General features: G+C 38.4%; 1 protein-coding gene across 1 annotated transcript in view; it reads left to right on the top strand.

Moving 5' to 3' along the window:
- The window catches only part of DOCK8 (dedicator of cytokinesis 8), a 66717-nt gene that overhangs the window by 7176 nt on the left and 39615 nt on the right, over positions 1-19926 (top strand). Inside the window, exons 9-17 of the mRNA XM_068422030.1 lie at positions 464-623; positions 1236-1375; positions 1608-1701; positions 2852-3014; positions 13965-14082; positions 15591-15661; positions 16332-16470; positions 17929-18030; positions 18780-18875. Coding sequence (XP_068278131.1) covers positions 464-623; positions 1236-1375; positions 1608-1701; positions 2852-3014; positions 13965-14082; positions 15591-15661; positions 16332-16470; positions 17929-18030; positions 18780-18875 — 1083 coding nt within the window. The remainder of the gene's footprint in view (positions 1-463; positions 624-1235; positions 1376-1607; positions 1702-2851; positions 3015-13964; positions 14083-15590; positions 15662-16331; positions 16471-17928; positions 18031-18779; positions 18876-19926) is intronic.

The raw sequence follows: 19926 nt of genomic DNA, 5'->3' as shown, positions 1-19926 counted from the left end.
CTTTGGAATAGGACAGAATCCCAAGAACACTGGGGAGGAAGCCAGGTGGTGAATCCATGGTGCACGCAGTCTGGTGTCTGTGACCGACAGGGAGAAGTCATGAGAAGGCAAGGTGCGCTTTCATTACTGACTGCTTTGGAAATCAATACTGACAAAGTCTTGAGTCACAAAGCAGACAGGGGTGAGCAAAGGAGATTACAATGCAATATGGAGTTAGCAGAAATATTTGTACCTCACAGACATGTTATTGATTTGGATGGGCCAACAACCTATTGTAGTGTGTATGTAAGTGGCTGTACAAATCAAAACAGCTGTGAGCCTGACAGTGATATAGCAAGAAAACATAAGAGATAAGAATGCAAATTATTTACTGAACTGTAGGTATCTAATTTCCATTTTTTATCTATAGTAACATTAAAATAACTGATTGCTTTTTAAACAGTCATTATTTTCTTTGTCTTAGACAAAAGAAAAGATTGAAAAACTGAAAGCCCAAGCTGAATCCTTTTGTCAGCGGCTGGGGAAATACAGAATGCCATTCGCCTGGGTTCCTATAAGCCTAACTAATTTCTTCAACCTTTCAACACCTGAACGAGAAATACCTGAGGCCGAAGGTTTAAACGGTAGTTGTGTAACTTTTCTAACTAACGCAAAGCAACTCTTCAGTAGGACTGTGCATAGGAAACAACATCATTCACTCTGGCATCAAGAGTGAGCAATGGATTCAAAATCACATCTTCTCAGCCTTCCTTTTCAGTGCTACAAACACTTACAACTTAGTATATTCACTGTTTCATCTCTGCATATTTATTTTTGTTGATGCTAAATATTCTTCCATGTTTTAGGCCCGATTTTCATTGAACACTGGCTTTATAGAAGTAAAACTCCCTTTGCCATGTGGAGTTCATTTGCAATACAGGGCAATCAAAATACATATCATCTTAGTTTCTACAGTATACAGGACCGTTGGTCAACAACGACCCATGTGCTTTATAACCTATGAACTAAAAATTTGAATAAGTTTGTGCTCTGCAGCAGCAATAATGTCACTTCACTAGGTGTGTCCTGACATTCCACTATTTCACATAGTCTGAAATGAAAGTAGTGGAACGTTTTAGGTATTCTTTCTGTCCTCTGATGTTGCTGGGAAGTTGTGGATTTCTAGTGAATTCTGATAGTCTTTATACTGAAGCAACACAAAGCAAGTTGATGTTTCATTTAATTTCCCTTTGAAGGGAAAGGATCCAGTAGTGACAAGAGGGCAACACTGCTACAGGTGAGAAGACTTTCTGAGAGAAGTCTCAGCTCGGAGGACAGCTATACAGTGTCAAACTTCAAAACAAGCTCTCTGACCCTCAGCACCTTCTTTAAACAGGTACTGGATACTCTTTATTTCTGATCGCCTAAGATATTTTTCATCTATGTAATGTGAACTATGTTGGGAAAAGTTACCAGTAATGTTCGTGTGGGGACAGAGGCTAACTGCTGTCAAGTAGGCAGTAACCCGCTTGCTTTGCATGCCTCAAGGACATGGTTCACTCAGAAGCTTTTGTCAGTGTTATGGAGAATTGTTATAAAGGTACTGATTTTTGTCTTTCTCCTGATAGGAAGGAGACCGGCTCAGTGATGAAGATCTGTTCAAATTTTTAGCTGATTTCAAAAGATCATCTTCCTTGCAGAGAAGAATTAAGACTTTACCAGGTACATAATTCATTTTGGATGAAAATGGATATATGTACTTTTCTCTCCTAAATCGTTCTGTAAATTCCAACCCCAAAATATAATTAACTTGGGTTTTAAGTCTATACTATGTGCTATTGTGGAACTTCCTCGGTTCCCAGTGTCTACCTGAGCACAGATGCTTTTGAGTTTTTTTTCTGTATGAGTGAGTATAGAGATTTATATTTAGCTTGATATTCTAAAATTATTTGCTTTCCTCCCTAATTTACAGTGTATATCTACTGGATGTCCTTTATTATTATTCAAACTGTTTGAAGAAAATCTTTAAAGCAAATTTCTAAGATCTTTGCTATTTCCCTGCAATGTTTTTAAATGGGTCATGTTTTATAGAGGGAGAGTAAAATGTGTACACATTTAATATTATTTGGGAATTTGGGTCAGTGTTAGTTAACAAAGTAGTGTCTGGCTGCTGTGAAATACCTGACTAGCTTATTTTTTCTTTTTACATGAATTACAGCTCAAGGTCTTCTGGGTTGCAGAGGAACCTTAAAAAATATGAACTGAGTGCAAAGCTGTTTTGCCTCTTTTAGTGGATTGCCAGAAATTACAAGTCTGAGTTCCCCAAACGGTTTTCACTTATCACAACAGAGAATTTAAATTTAAAGTATTGTTAGACTCTGGTAAATGTTATCAGTAAACTGTTTAACTGCTCACCACAGCAAGCCTGGCCTTCCTGGTGCGTGGTGTCTACTTTGGCAGAGATTAATCAGAGCAGAACCTGCGCAGGGGAAGTGAGAAAGAACTGTATTCGACAGCAGCCCTTTTATCTTTTATTTGTCTCCTAGACAAATTTTATATTATTTGTGTGTGAAAGATAACTAGAACATCAATCCTGCATATAGCATTCCTTCTTTCTTTCCTGTTTCTTTGGAATTGTACAGGGTAGACCTAATGAGCTATATATTGGCCTGATGTGTAGGGATGTGTGTAGGTTACTTCCTGTGTATCTTTTTACACCTATGCTTTCATTCTTACACAGCCTTCAAGCCGAAGATCCAGCTCTTATTTCTGCACTGCTGCCGTGTAACCTCACCATTGTTTTCATTTTTGTTTTGTTATACCTTGGTTATTTTTTATATTTTTGCTGAGATTTTGTGATTTTTTTTCAAAGGAACACTTAAACTCGAGATTTCCCCAGCTCCAGAAAACCTTGGTTATTGTCTGACACCAGAATTACTACCAGTGAAGCCATTTCCAGAAAACCGTAATCGTCCTCACAAAGAGATTTTGGAATTCCCAATTAGAGAAGTATATGTTCCCCATACCATTTATAGGTAAGAAATAACATGTATTTTTTAATTTCTTAAGATCCATTTTCAAAAATAATTGTGGTTAATCTTTTAAAAATATTTTTAGTTTCTATTTCTGAAAAAAAATCTAAAAGACTATGCATTAGGCTGATGATTTAATCCTACTAGCCATTAAAAGATAAAATGCTTGCAGAATGTTCTATAGTGTATTTACTAATCTAATTATGTTGTCCTTTGAAAATTCTTCTAAGTCAAAAAAAACCCCTAACGGCTCTCATTGACTTGGCATCTCTATCTCTATCTCTATCTCTATCTCTATCTCTATCTCTATCTCTATCTCTATCTCTATCTCTATCTCTATCTCTTTCTCTTTCTCTCTTTCTCTCTTTCTCTCTTTCTCTCTTTCTCTCTTTCTCTCTTTCTCTCTTTCTCTCTTTCTCTCTTTCTCTCTTTCTCTCTTTCTCTCTTTCTCTCTTTCTCTCTTTCTCTTTCTCTTTCTCTTTGTCTATCTGTATATCTTTCCTCTTCTGTGTTTTTTTTTCGAGTAGATCTTATTATCATTTTTAACAGTTTTGATAAATGTTTGTGCTGGGTCATGTCTACTGTTAGTTTGAGTTATCTGAGCATCTGAGGAAGTAATGTGTTGCTCTGTGTACTTTTTCACCATGAACAAGGACTCTAGGCTATGTTGTTTCTTTTCTGAAATCTGTTCTGTTCAGTTTGTTTCAAGGAGACCCCAGCGTTTAGTAGCATGCAACTGAGCAATTCCCATAATTTCTTAGTGGTCTGACACATCTGAGTCTCCAAGAAGAGATGAATGTCAAAAGCATGTGCTTCAACATGTTTGTGCAGCATAGTAGTGCTAGTGAGCAGTGCTATTGGTGATAGCTAAGTAGCAATAATTCAGAATGGGTGTATCGCAGTATTATAGATACAGGCTTCTATGGGACCGTTTTGTTAGTGAAGGCGTGGAAGTAAAGCAGAATGTTTCTTACAACAGCACTTGATGGTATTCTAAGGGACTTTTCTGATTCCTAAATCAGTAGCTAGGTACTGAATTGCATTAGCGGCAAATATGTGACTATCAGTAAGGAATCACAGAATGAAGAAGTTGAATAAAGGGATGTAAAGCTTATTCACTTCTTGCAGCAGAGGTTAGCAAAAAGCCAGCTCTCCCACCCACTCACCTGACCCCAGCCGGGAGGGGAGAAGGGAAGGGCAAGACTTGTGGTTCAGTACAACTGAGAACTGCAAGGCTGCATAATAATTTATCCTGGGAAATGCTCCACACCTTCATGGGAAACTGGAGAGCCAGTGGGGCTGTGGGTGACACCTGGATTTGGGTCTCAGCTTTTAAGGAAAGCAAAAAGAGGAAGTGACATCTTATCTCACGGTAACAACTTGCAGTGTGGTGTCATCAGTGAAATGAGCGAGCCAGTTTGGACAGAGGATCATTAGAAGTTTTGAAGCAGTTATGCCTGGGCTGTGCCATGAATCTGTGATATTCAAACTCCTGAGGGCAGTTGCTTTGCACTCTTGGCACCAGAATGCTAAAATGCAGAGTGTTATGGTACTTCTGTCTTCTCTGAATATCAAAGATAGAAGTGAATGTCTTTTTTTTTTTTTCAGTTTGTAGGGTTTTTATGCAGACATTTCTATGGAGAAAGTAGTTTTTATATAATTGAAAGTGAAAATGTAAATGAACTTGAGTAATGATGCCTTTTCTTCTTGAATGAAAAAATAAGACAGAATTTTGACTTTCCTCTTCATTGTCTGACCCCAATAAGGAGTAGCATCTGTCAACTCCAGTGTGCAGCCTTGTAGTGTCTGAAGGTCTGCTTTTGAAAAAGAAAAGCATTAGCAACCTCTGTTGCTGAGCTAGAGAGTTGAGTCTGCACAGAATATTCTATCTGTAGTTCTCACCAAGGTAAACTTCTGCAGCTGGACATCATGAATATCAAAGCCACCATGCTGAAAATTAATTTGTGCATCTCCTGAAGCAAGTTTGGGTGTCTCCACACCATTCTTCGGTTGCTAGGGTGTCTGTATTGAACACATACACCCAGATTAGAAGAAATGCTTGCTATAGCTCAACAGGCACACTCTTTCAGCCAGAGGTCACACCCAGCATGCTTAATCTCTTCAGGCTTTTGGGGCTCTGTTTTGATTTTCACCCTAAGTAAAAGTTGTGATAACAAAACAAAGTAAGATCTGTCTAGCCTAACTTGTAATAATGAAGAGAATATCTATAAAGAATAGTTGTCTTCATTACTCTTTACCTTAATTAGTAAATCAATGGTGATGACACAACTGACATGCCGCAAATAGTGTTGTAAACTGGAAACTCAATCAGTTAATACCCTAATAAAACCCTAAAGACAGTTAGTTAGACACGCTAGGGAAATTGTGAAAAAAATGCCTTGTGGCAACAAACATGTTTGGAGTGAGAAAGAGGAGTTGCCAACTGAAATTGCTAATGAGCTCCGGCAACAGTTCCCCAAACAGTCAGACAAGGCAGCTTTACTATCATTATGAAATGACAGAGTCTGGAACTTAGCGGGGTCCAGGAAGTAACACTTGTGTTTGTGCAGTGCCATTGAAAGCACCCCCTTTTCCCACAAGCCAGAATCACCTAGCCGTATCTGAAATGCTTTTGCCCCACAATCATGCCGGTGCTCTGTTTGGTGAGCAAAAGTGTAGTTAGGGAGTGTAGGCCAGTGTATTCAGAATCATAGAATCATAGAATTGTTGTGATTGGAAAAGACCTTTAAGATCATTGAGTCCAGCCACTAACCTAGCACTGCCAAGTTCACCACTAAACCATGTCCCTAAGCACCATATCTACACATCTTTTAAATACCTCCAGGGATGGTGATTCCACCACTTCCCTGGGCAACCTGTTCCAATGTTTGATAACCCTTTCGGTGAAGAAATTTTTCCTGATCTCCAATCTAAACCTCCCCTGGCCCAACTTGAGGCTGTTTCCTCTGGTCCTATCACTTGTTACTTCGGAGAAGAGACCAACACCCACCTCGCTACAACCTCCTTTCAGGTAGTTGTAGAGAGCGATAAGGTCTCCCGTGAGCCTCCTTTTCTCCAGACTCCAGAACCCCAGTTCCCTCAGCCGCTCCTCATAAGCCTTGTGCTCTAGACCCTTCACCAGCTTTGTTGCCCTTCTTTGGACTCTCCAGCACCTCACTGTCATTCTTTTAGAGAGGGGGGCCCAAAACTGAACACAGTATTCGAGGTGTGGCCTCACCAGGGCCAAGTACAGGGGGATGATCACTTCCCTAGTCCTGCTGGCCACACTATTTCTGATACAAGGCAGGGTGCTGTTGGCCTTCTTGGCCACCTGGGCACACTGCTGGCTCATATTCAGCCGGCCATCAATCAACACCACCAGGTCCTTTTCCACCAGGCAGCTTTCCAGCCACTCTTCCCCAAGCCTGTAGCATTGCATGGGGTTATTGTGACCAAGTGCAGGACCCAGCACTTTGCCTTGTTGAATCTCATACAGTTGGGCTCAGCCCATTGATCCAGCCTGTCCAGATCCCTCAGTAGAGCCTTCCTACCCTTTGCTTGTTTTAACTGTCATGCAATTCTCCTTGCTTAGTTCTCTGCATGGTGAACACTGTTTTGAGCCTGAGATTAACCTATGCAAAGTAACTCTGAATTTGAATAAAGACAGATATTAAGTGTTTCATGTTATTTTATTCCCTTTCCTCTAATCTAAAAAGCAGAGCCATCCTGTCTTAATTAAGCAATGTGATAGCATTTAGTCATAACTGAGTGTCATGGCCTGCTAGTGTGTTACAGGTGATTTAATGCTTCCTAATTTGTGATTGTAAGTCTGCAAATCAGGTTTTTTTACCAGTGCTATAGATTTAGATATTGAAAGAATGAAAAAATTGATAAAGTAATAACCTGTTTTCTATTAATATTACCATGAATGTAGGAGTGGCTTACATATAGAAATGTACTTGAATAACAAATAAATGAAAACTTATAAAAAGACAGGCTGGTAAGCTCTTACTGGCGTAATAATACCTCTACACATGTCCAGAGAAATACCAATGAAACATCTAGCTTCAGTTTTTCTCCTGAATGTTTAAAAGAAATGCAAAGATTTTGTTTACTTGTATGGGGTTTTTTCACCAATGTAAGATATTTCAGAGGAAAAAAGTACTCTTTTTTTAAAAATAATAGCTTTTTCCTTTGTGATAGGAGAAGCAGAGTCTTCTGTTATAGTCTTGAACTTAGCTCTTGCTAGTTTTTATACTGGTATAGTGCCATTATTTTAAATGATGCTATTTCTGATTTGTGCCAGAGATGAGCCAGCCCACTTTCTTTCTGCACTGTGAAATTGAGCACTTCCTTTTGTTGTGTACCTACATTTCTTTAATAAAAATAATTCCCTGAAAATGTCAAAACATTCCAAGATTTATTTCTTTCAATACCCTTCTATTTTTAATAGGAAAAATCATATAATTTAAAGTTCGTCGTTTTATTTTCTCATTAAATTTAAATGAAAATGATGCTGCTGACTGCCACTATGAAATGTTGGTGCTGAGGAAGAGAGGTTTGTCCCATCGCTTCAGCAGTAACTCAGCTTAACCAGGCACAGTAATTCCTGTCTTTGATAGGACCCTGAATAAAATATGGATTTGTCTAAACTTCCAGATAAAAGAAAAGCCTTTAAAGAAATGTGTAACTATTATTTAAAAAAATAATCAAATACAAGTGGTTTAATTAGAGGGTTTTTTGGGGATCTTCAAAATATTTCAGTTAATTGTAGTTTGACATCATAAATTAGATTCTGGAAAACTCTATCTTCAGCAGACTTTTAAGCAAGTACAATTCAAAATGCAACAACAGCATTTTTCAAAAATCTTGACAGTTTGTGTCTTGAATAGCTGCTAGCTCTCTGTATGAAAATCATTAATATAATATCTGCTTTCATATTCTGCTGAGCACTTTTATACTATTTAAAATCTATCATATACTGATAAATACTGTGTTTTGCCTTCCAAACAAATCTGATGTTGTATTTTTGATGCCATTGCTCTTCAGCCTTAGTATTAGGTTGTTCTTTGGTTTACTGTGTGGAAGCAAAAGAGCACTATCAGCAAGAAAATCTTGTTAAGGAAAGCTTTTAAAATGACAGAAAGTAAATGCAAATCATTTATAATGTATACCAAGTAAACTAGCACTCTTTTATTTCACAAGAAGCTAAACTGAGTCTTCCAGAGACCTGTAGGAATTAAAGACTGGAATTAACACATAGGCGTATCAGTTCAGGCAACCCCCTGAAGTATACGGAATGTGGGACTGAATGGCAGTTCTTAAATCCAGTTCCAGTTCTGCCACTGACTTTGCAAAGTCTTGGCTTATTGATTGTTTTTCATATTCTCCAACTGCACATTCACATCCACAGCAAGATAATTACCATGCAGGAATGTTACAATGATTAAACTAATGTTTATATGCTATGTTCAAACAATGCTGGGCATTTTTGTTGTGGTTTATTTCCACAAACTTGAGGCTATTTTTTCCCACTTCTTTTTCCCTGTCTTGTGAAGGGTATCACTATTGCTTCTCCTCTAGGATGTAGAGATAAAAGCACTTCATTATCTAGCACAATGGCTTCCCAGAAAATCTGGACTGCTCATTAATCATTACCATTAGCAGTCAGTGCAGCACTGAATCCTCACCTTCCTCTCAAGAAAGCAGCTGTAACTGAAAACAGGAGAGACATAAGTAGTGTGAGGGGCCTACCTTTCCAGATGGTTTTGAATTAAAGCATCTTCACTGATTTGGTTTTGCTGGAGCTCCACTTCAGCAGATAGTGGCTTATGCTTTGGCCTTGCATGAATGTCCTAAGAAAAATGAAGCTACTCTGATACTGCACCTGGTTAGGTAGTAGGATGCTGAAAATTGTCCTTGTGTAGCAAGGACTCTTAGAAACAAAACATTCCTTTCCAAGCCTGCAGATCTTTTTGCTAGCCTCAGGACACTGTATTTTCTCCTTCAAACCATTTGTCTGCTTTTCACTGGAATGAAAATGCTCCAGTAACTTCATCCAAGAATTGTTAATAGTGCTGGATTGCTTATAGTAGTAGGTGGCTTCCCTTTTGCTAAGAACAGATGACTTCTTTAGCTTAGGTCTGCAGAGCACTTAGAGAGGACTTCAGTTTTCTCACTGGATTTTTTTTTCCTCTTGCTTGATAAATGGTTACTTTGAGGTGTACAGTTTAGAGAAGAGGCATCATTTAAGAGCAGTGCAGTTTCTCAGTACAGCTTCCAGCCTCCCAGGTCACAATGGGAGAGTGTGTAAATGCATCCATGAGACCATTAAAACAAATCCAGGTTCCACCTGTTGCATGCTACTGAATCCTGTGCATTCATTAGGGTTTATAAGCATTTTCAGCTCGAATTTTAGAAGTGCATAGTGTGCTTGGCAACAAGAAGATGCTGGTAAATATGAAATATTGCCTCATATTATCTAACACATGTAACTTCAGGGAGGCATGTTACTAGTATTTTGGGAAGATATGGTGTGCTATCGTACTTACTAGCACTCCTTAACTCTGTCATTTATTAATTAAATATATCAGGACAAAATAATCTCACCACAATTCTCAGCTGTATTGTCATATTTCAAATAGATTCACTATTATGCATAAAAATTCGGAATGTCAGAGAGTTCACTCTTTGTTTTTCTGGGTTCAATGAGAGTTTTGGGATAGAGCTTTAACTCTATTTACATAGCTGGAGGAATCACAGATCCTGAGATGGTGAATGGATGTGTAAAATACAGCTCTATGGTATAACTACTATCTTTGTTTTTTCAGCTTTTTATACTTCATTTGGGAAACTGGGCAATGCCTTATGTGTGACCTACCATCTTGTTATTACGGTGTCTTGACGTTGCAATAGTTGATACCTGGTGGATATCCGCTCATTTTATCTACTTTAATAACACTGCCACTCAGGATTTAATAATACTGGAACCAGCAGGGGAAGTGAGGGTATTGTCAATGGAACAGTGGGTTTGGTTTTGTAGAGGACTGCAAAGCATGGAGGACAGAGACATCAGAAGGTGGTATAATCATTTGATTTTCATATTTGAAAAGTTTAAAGCCATTTTAAGATTAACTTCTGAAAAAGATGATGTAAAGTAGGCAATTGTGAGTGAAAAAGTTCCCTACATTTGCACACCAAAAAATCAGTATGATAGGTAAGAAATTATTTTGTTGGTGATTTTTATGATTTATAAAATCTCAGTTATTTGCCTTTGGTCTTGGTTTTCAAACACATTAAGTCATTGATTACTTGTTTGCAATATTTGAAGTAATGGTAGGTCAGTTCAATGGTCTATAATGAATAGCTGTGAGTCCTGGAGAGAAACCTATTAAAATTTTAGTCTGAATTGACTCTAAGCTCTAGGTCACATTTAAATTTAGAAATATCTATTTTCTTCTCATAATTTTGTGATTTGAAATCTGATGTTTCGAGTCAGCCTTCCACTCTGTTCCTCTGCCAACATTTTTTCTGTATTGACTAAAACTTTAATAGAAAATTTATTAAGGTTTTCACACCAATGCTAATGGGCAGAATAAAGAGAGAATCACTCTGAGCCTAAATGTAATGAGGATCTGACCACTGACTCTTTAGATGATTACTGATTTTAGCAACATGAGAAAACTCATTCAAACTATTATCCAAATTATCCATACTAAGATACAGAATATATGACACATATACATCCTCTTGAACATGGTATGCTGAAGTTATGTCATTGTGCCATTTGTTCTAGTCAGTATCTGACTAGAACAGGTTTCTATATTTGGTAAAGTGTTTGTGATTTGCATTATAATTTTCAACCATTTTTTGTGAAGATTCCCCACCCACCCTGACAAAAACGTAGAGGAATCAACAAAGATTGGAAATTATAACTAATGGGTTATATATATATATATATAATGCTTTGTTTCCAGTACCATAAGCATTAAATGGCAACGTTAACCCATCCATCACTGTTCACCTATAGAACATTTGTGGTTTGTATCAGTAGTGACTATTTGCACATATACTGGCTTTTGCTATGTATGGCGTTCTTGTCACAGTCATCAAAGAACTTGCCTAATATTCATTAGAAGTTTGAGATGCACTTGTTGACAGCTCACACATTGTGTAGTTTAGCAAGGAGAAGGAGTTTATTATGTCACATGTGTGCACAACCAATAATTACAAACAGGAATATTCAATGAGAAGGATCATGACTTGAAAATCTGCATAGATTTTATTTTGGCAGAAGTTAGGTCTGCATTGCTTTGGCCATGGGAAGTGATCAAATCACCACTCCTAAGTCCCACAAAAGTGTAGGAAGGTCAGCAGATTCGAATGAGGATTGCTGCATGGTGTCTTGTGTCAGGCTAGGTGGACCCTTAGCTTTCCCAGCAAGTAACTGATTCTGAATTAGGCTCTTACCTTACCATCCCTCTCCTGGGATAGTCTCCAACCCAGAGAAGCTGTCTGGATCCATGCCTCACCCAGGACTCTGCTGTCCTGTGGGACTCTGGTCTCAGTGAAGCTGGGTGTTCTGCCATGGCTTTTGTAGACCCATACTGACTCCTGAATAGTTCTTTTGCTTTTTGTAAGCACATCTGACTATATCTGGAGGTAGAGCCCTGCACTTTCTGTTGGGGGAGTGAGGAGAGAAGTTTAATCACATTGAACAAAAGTAATTGCTGTGGCATGTTGTTTGAATATTTCTGTTCAGTGCAGAGCCCCAAGGGAGACACAATGCCTCCTGGAGATCACCACATCCTTATGGGTATGCTAGCTGTCCTATTGTTTAAAAGGCAATAAGCAGTATGTGCTGCCCTGACACCCCTGCTAACTGCCAAGTGGAAATTCTCCTTGTCATTGCTTTCTCTCAGGCTTTTGGAGGGTAAGGATGCTGGCAGGCAGTAGCACTTACGCAGTGGTCAGCAATGGGTCTAAAGTTCATGCCTGTGTGAAGAAACCTCTTTTGATCATCTCCCCACCTTCCTGCTTTAAAAAATCAGTTATCACTTTAATTTCTGCAGGATATCCAGAGTCAGCATTTGCCTCTGTTCTTCCTCATTGGTGATGGGTTTAATATACATGTAAGCAAGATACCTAAAACTGCTTGAGCATAAATGGCACAAGGTTTATCTCTTCAGTACAGTACTTGCCAGAATAATGCTTCCTTGGTTGTGTAGTCAGCAGAGAGCTCTCTGTGATTTTACATATCTTCCATCTCAGGTCACATCTAAATGTAAAATCCAGTGCTCAGGGGCATTATGTGGATTTGTGCCATCTTCTGCTGGGCTGCAGATTAATGAAGCAATGACTGGATTATGCAGCCTCCCCTACATGTATTTCTTCACCTCTGGCAGATGTAATATTGATAATATCCTTCATTTAATATGTCATTCCCCCAAGCATAATTCAGTGGAGGTTACGAATATATTTCTCTTTCACTTAGCTTTTCCTAATATCATCTTGGAGAGACTTGGGCAGAGCAGAAATTGCATTTAAGAAGTTAAGGAAGAAAATGCATTAATGTGGCAGGCAGCAGTACTATTCTGGACAAAGGAAAAGACAAGTTACATGATAGTTTGCTTGCTAAGGCATGCCATGGCCCATATAGCATGTGTTGATTAGCAAAGTATCTTGGACTGTGTAGTTGAAGAGTAACTGTCACATTGTGACAGATGGCAATAAGGAGCATAAATGACAGTTTTCCAGGTCTTGGGATCCAACAAATGGAACATGGACTGTCTGACTTAATGACAATGTTCTCCAAAGCTGCTCCACATTTTCAGCTGACAATGGTGCTGAGGAGATACCTGTGATAAGCTCAGGGCAATTTTGTGTGTAGCTTCTGACTCTCACAGACAAAAAGAAGGCACGAAAGCCCATGAGTAGTTCTCACTGTTTCTCGTTGGAAGCCAGCATCCAACATGCTTCCACCAACACTAGTCTTATTCCTTACACTCAGAGGACGAACAGTGAGAATCCTATACTAGACTGGGAAAACGAGACATTAAATAGACATAATCATGATGCCAGAATGTGTGTAATCCAGGTCTTACTGAAATCTCAGACTTGCTGTAGACTTCACTGGAGAAAAAGCTTTCTATTAGAATTTTGACTCTTCTACCAGAATTGTTGGGCTTTGAACTTGGAAGACCATCTATGCTGCCAAATTCCCCACGGAAATTAAAGGTGCTTTTTATGTTTAGTGATCTGTCCATGTACAGAAGCTAGTAAACGGCGAAGTATGCTATATTTTAAAGCATTATTCATATTCATTACTAAAAAATGTCATTTTCTAGAATTATAGTTCAAAATTTCTTGATTGTTTTTACTCAGGTTCATTGCTTTATGATTTGAATCACAGAATGTTAGGGATTGGAAGGGACCTCGAAAGATCATCTAGTTCGAATAATCTAGAAATATATGCTATTTTATTGCTATAAGCTACGAATATATGAACTTCAGTTGTTGGTTTTATTTGCTGGTTTACTTGTTTTTATCACCTCTGAGTGATTCCTTACCCTTTCCAAAACCTGATTCTTCACAACTGAGAAGGGAGCTGCTTTCTTGAAAGATTCCTGCTTTTCATTATATCAAGCAAAGATATTCATTAATTTGTAACTGGGAATTACATATTTCCAACAAAAAAGAGAGACGGGAAGACTGCCTTCTCAAAGACATAGCTTACTGTATGAGAAACCTTACACATAGGATGTTCTATGTGTCACAGCAAGAACTTACCTTTTCCGTGTGAACTTCTGAAATAGAGTTCTGGCAAACCTTTCACTATCCAGGTGGAAATGAAGGACAGGGAGAGGAATCAACAAGACGCTAGTTTGTGCACTTCATTTTGAAATACAAATGCTTGCCATTTACCCATTTTATTCTTCCTTTTCTTTTTTACAGAAATCTCCTCTATGTTTACCCTCAGAGGCTGAATTTTGCTAACCGACCACCTTCTGCAAGAAACATTACCATCAAGATCCAGTTTATGTGCAGCGAAGACCCATCCTGTGCAATGCCGGTAAGAAACGCTGAGATTTCTTAGCAGACTTTTGCTTTCATGCATTCCTGAGGAATCTCTGAAGAGAGAACTTGTTGTTTACTTCCCATCACCACAGTTTCTACTGGGGCCTTAGGAAGCCTAACATCAGAGAGCTTGTGAAGCTTGTCATTCTCATCAGAAAGCAGGGCTGTAGTCCTTACCCACAACACTCGAGTGGAACAGAGGCGTATTACTCCCTCTTTTCTAATTTTAATTTTATCAATCTTAGTTTCAGAAGAGTGACATCGTATTAAATCAATGCTGTCTTGGAAACTATAACGGTAAAATTCACAGAACTTCAGAGACCTTTTAAGAATGATGTAGTGTATCTTCCAGTGTAACTCCTCTCTATCCACTGTGTGTACACAAATACTCAGGTGTAACACCGGAAGGTAGAAGTTGGGGTCTTCATTGCCTGAATCTGAACAGGTGCACAATCATGCAGTGTAGGTAGAGTTTTCCATGTTTGAAACACATTGTATGTTAGCGCATATGTGTGCTATTTGAGAATGACATTGGGATAAAATCTTTTGTGATTTTATGTATTAGAAGGCGAAAAAATGAGTGGAAACATTACTTTGCAGAACTTTTATCCAACAATATGTTGGAGCAAGGACTGACACCTTGCCAGCCTTTATCAGCATGCTGACATTGCACAGTGCATACTTCACAGCCTTACTCCACATGATCTCTGGAACTGAATTCAGAGCATCAGCACAGTGTTTTCCCAAGCCATGCTTCTTCCAGAGCTGGAGCTGTGCCATGTGAATGTAACACTGTAACACAATACTGCATTGTTGGTTTCCTTAAACTCTGCCCATATTATGTTTAGGTTTTTACAAATGCTTAGGACAGACACAGTTCATCTGGCATCCCTCTCCACTATGAGAGCACTTCATCCAAATACATATGGACTTGTGCTGTACATATATACTTGTCTAAGCTCATCTCCCAGGGCTTCCTTTAAAGTTACTGGATTCCAGGACCTTACCATGAGGCTGTGTCTGAAATAAGGGAAGCAAATCAAGCACCAAAAATGCCTATTTCTCTTCATTGATGGTAGAGGAACTTTGGACCTCTAAGGTAAGGTGAGAGGGATCTCACCCTAAATGAGCAGGCTACAACTGAAAAACAAAGTTCTAAAAATAATTTTAATTTGACTGTTTAGCATTTAGTTAAAGGCAACGTGACAATGTGTAAGAGGCTTACTTTATTCCTGCAATTCCTAATATTTTAGTGCATGACCAGAGAATGTGATGTGAGGTAGTCAGTGGCTCCAGAAATTACCTCTGCTCCATTTTCCTGGTGTTTTACCCCGAATGGTGTACGTGGAAGATGCTTGGTTATAAGAAATTTGTGTCAGCTTGCTAAAATAAAATTGAAGAGTCGTTTTCAGCCTTCACATACTGTCTTAAAATTTATACAAGATGATGACAATTAAATGCTTTAGACCTGACTGCTGTTACTTTCTTTTCTTCTTAATGTAGGTAATTTTTGGGAAATCTTCAGGTCCAGAATTTGTGCAAGAAATATACACAGCTGTCACATATCATAATAAGTAAGTATTGTTACTATTTGTATGACTTGACAAGTATTAATCATGACCTCTTTATCCAATTCTTAGCCTGCATAGTTCATCAAGGAATGCTGGTACTAACACATTTTAAACATTTACATTTTATGCGGATTTGTCATATCTAATTTGGATTGCTACATGCATTTGCGTAAGTGACCATTGCATAAGCGACCATCGCTTTTCTTGTTTGGAGCTTTTCAGAGGTTAGTTGAGAATATTCCTAATCTGAAGATTAAGGAGCAGGAGCAGGAAGCAGCAGCACAACTTTGTAACAGGATTCACTTTGATGAATTCACAGATCCAAAAGAGCTGAAGGGACTTTCTCATTCTCATGAATGTGGACTCGGGATTTAGGATTTGCACAATAAATATGCTGGAACCCAAAATTAAGATCGAGTGTTTTTGAAAGTATAGAGATGGGTGAAAGCTGAAACATTCCAGCTGATGATACCATGTATGCTCTTCCTGATTCAAAGCTGTAGATAGTTCATAAATATAGCTGTATATACATGTACTTTATCTCGGCTCTGAGGCTGTTTTCAGGATTTACACAGTTTTTATAACTGTAGCATCTAAAAGCCTACTGGCAAATTTGCTTTCTGCTCCATCTCATACTTACATTGGAAGTGTGCTTGACTTTTTTTTTAAACAGGTCCCCTGACTTTTATGAAGAAGTGAAAATTAAGCTGCCAGCAAAACTCACAGAGAAACATCATCTATTGTTCACATTCTATCACATCAGCTGCCAGCCAAAGCAAGGAGCATCTGTGGAAACCCTCCTTGGGTTTTCAGTAAGTTCTATGTGATATATAAGTGTGTGTGTGTGTGTATATATCTGTAGCTACATCCCATGCAAACAGGCTCTTGTCTTGTCAAGAATTTTGTCGTGTATTCCCTTTCTGGTTATGGTAATGCATCAAAACCAGTAGAAGGTCTTAACGTTAATTCACAGAAACTAGGTGCAACCTGTGCTATATTACATCCTCAGCCTATAATTTTACGTTGTTAAGCGTCTTTGAAGTTGATTAATTCACCTGACGCAACTGAAGTTAAGCATACACCTAAATATTTGCAACAGCAATGCTTTATAGCATATCGCCCAATCCTGTTAGATGCTATTTATTGAAAAAAAACCCTAAAACATATGCAATTATAATTATTTACTGTTATCTAACATGTTCATACATGAGGTAACAACTAATATAATATTTTCAATTAGGTTTTATAGGGCATATCGTTTATGTTCTTTTACCCATATCAAAATTAAAAACCAGAAAGAATCTAGAAGGTAAAATGTAATTCTCTTGCATTCATTATCTTCATGTTGAGACTAGCAAGTTTTAGTTTGAGAAACACGTATTGTAGCATAGCCTCTTTGACCTTTTTCATTATCAATCAATATTTTTAGCTGGAGAGGTTTTAAAATAAGAGGAAAACATAGGAGATGGTAATACTTCAGATTTGAAAACATCCTAGTGCTATGGTCAGCAATTGAGCTGTGGGGCTGGACAAGTGCTTTCCATGTTTTCCTGCTATGAAGTTTGTATTTGGTTTTGATTCCAGTACTGAGAACCCTTTCAAATGGGCTTTCTTTTATGGACAGATATAGTCCCACCAGTGTCAATGGGATTGATAAGAAGGAAATTAGTTTGTAGTTCAGGAGCAAGACTTGACATAGGTGAGGACTTGATTTTCAAGCTTCTGTTCACCTAAATACAAAATGTTTCTGCCTGTGTTACTCAAATGCACAGCCTCTTTCCAACTTGAATAGGAGAAAAATTAAGTGTGTCCAAATATCAATACAGAGTTATGATGAGTCATTCTGGCCTTAATCCTCATGGTCATCATGACCAAGATGTTTAATTTATTCTTAGCAAAACTTTAACTCTGTTGATTTGCTTCAAAGGTAAGGATCAATCTATTCAAGGTATGTGATTGTTTAAATACAAACATGGACTCTACTAAATCCTTCTGGTAGTATTTATTAGAAAAAATATATGTCACACATTAAAAGCACTGTGTTTGTTTTCTTCAACAGGGATGGTTTGTAAAGCAGTCTTGTACATTTTTCTACAGTAGCTATCAGTGAATTTAAAATGCAAATAAATTACTGTTGAATGGGTTACAGCAGAGAAGCTTGGGTCAATATCTCATTTGTTGTTTTGTTGACTGTACGTAAAAAATCAGATAAATAGCCCTGATCATATATAGTCATGTATATTGCTGTGTTTTCTCTTTGTTTGTTTCAGTGGCTGCCAATTCTATTAAATGATCGTCTTCAAACTGGACATTATTGTCTTCCTGTTGCATTGGATAAGCTGCCTTTCCACTATTCAATTCACTCTCCTGAGGTAACAAAGAAAATTATGAGAAGATAATATTTTCTAATGTAGAAGAACAGCACAAGTGTTTTACAAATTAATGTTGCTGTCTGCTTGTAGACAATTCCTCCTTCTTGTACTTTAGAAGGGGAAAGCTCTAGACAAAAATGTTGTTGTTATTATTGTCACTGGTGTTATTATTCTATACACTTATATTGTGTTTTTTAAAGTTAGTTATCCAAACAAATCCTTGTAAATTGTCTAATCAGGGATACATTTGTTTAGAGGGTATCAAGTCAATAATTTGCTTTCTTCCATAGGATGATTTGTTCTTTTTTTTTTGTGGCTGTGTGGGAGAGGGAGGAGAAATGGAATCAGGTACTGCTACTGGAGCAGAAAACTGTGCCCTCTGAGTAACTATGGCAAGTAGGAAGCTGTCCAGAAGGTTAAAACTGCACCACATCACATGGAGTGCCTTTGGCAGTGCTTTAAGTGGGAACTTCTAACTTTAAAAATATCCCATCAGAAGATGTATATTCGCATTGTCTGTGCTAGGCATCCAGCTAGAGTGCTCCAGATTTCCCTATTCAATGCATCAACTTCTCTCCATCTAGTCTATGAGAACAAGATGCCTAGATGTGGTCCTCTCTATGGCACTGAATTCGAATATCTAAAATGAAGTGAATAGCACGAATACCCTATAGACTCCCGTGTAAATAGACTTTCTGTTTGATTGTTAAACGGAAGATGATGATTCCCATATTTCTTTTCCATCACAGAAAGTTCCATCTCAGACACCACCTATTAAGTGGGTTGAAGGACACAAGGGTGTTTTCAATGTTGAAGTGCAAGCTGTTTCATCTGTTCATACTCAGGTAATGCATCAGAAGCAACACACAGCTGTAGCTTCATTTCAAAAGTAATTCAGATGTCCAGGCCAACTTAGGAGGTTTATGAAATGGAGATGTTCAAGTCCATACAGGTTTAAAAACAACTAGCAGCTATGGAAATAACCTGACATCCTCAGTGAATGAAATGCTTTGGTGAAACGAAATCTATTGGTACAAGTGAACAAATGAGCACTCTCAGCAGCAAATCACATCAAGCCTGATGTCCTGTCAGCTAAGCAAGGGTCTGCTTAGGCTATGTTTGAAAGACACTGCCAGGGCACATTGCCAGTTTTTGCAGTCTGCATCTTCTATTCTGCAAGGCTAGTTCAGTGTGCCCACATCTGCAGAGACACAGCATCGCCCCACCTCTAGGAAGAGTTTATACTGCTAGAATGTTTCGGGCAGCTCAGCCATCAATGCCACGTGGTGTGGGGACACAAGCTTAGTGCTGAATGAGACCTCTATGGTTCTGGTCATTTAAATATGATAGGAAGTTGGAGCTTTGCTCATCTTATTGGGATAGTGGTTTGAGGCAGAGCAGCTTTATTTTGTTTCTGCTGCTTTATAGTGTCTCCTACCCATCATCCCATTCTAGTTACCCCTGGTAGCTACATCCTAACAACTGGAGGCCCTGTGTCTGAAGCAGATCCATCACTCCTTTGCAGTATACTTTTTAAATATAAGTAGGGCATACTCATAAGGCACATAACTTGTATGTAACTGGAACTTAGGTGTGGGTGGCAGAGGAACTATAGATCTGTGATGTGACAGAGTTTTGTCAGAGAGAGGGAACAGTATTTTCATGAAATGAAGTAATCACGTTAGTGAGGGCTTTAACTTTTCTGCTTTTAGTCTAATCTAACCAGAGTCTGCATTTGAGCCGAGTGAAAAGGACGAAACAAAAGGCTGTGACAGCTGCTTTACAAATTGTTCTCTAGGGCTAGCCACCACTGCAAGCCCGAAGGGTGAAAATATTTTCTCATTCCATCAGGTGGGACAATCAGGCTTTGCTTATCTAGCAGAAGCCTGAACTATA

The sequence above is a fragment of the Nyctibius grandis genome, chromosome Z (genome assembly GCF_013368605.1).
Source record: "Nyctibius grandis isolate bNycGra1 chromosome Z, bNycGra1.pri, whole genome shotgun sequence".
NCBI classification, from domain to species: Eukaryota; Metazoa; Chordata; class Aves; order Nyctibiiformes; family Nyctibiidae; genus Nyctibius; species Nyctibius grandis.
The sequence above is the reverse complement of the archived record's forward strand: the minus strand, read 5'-3'. Positions and strand labels throughout refer to the sequence as shown.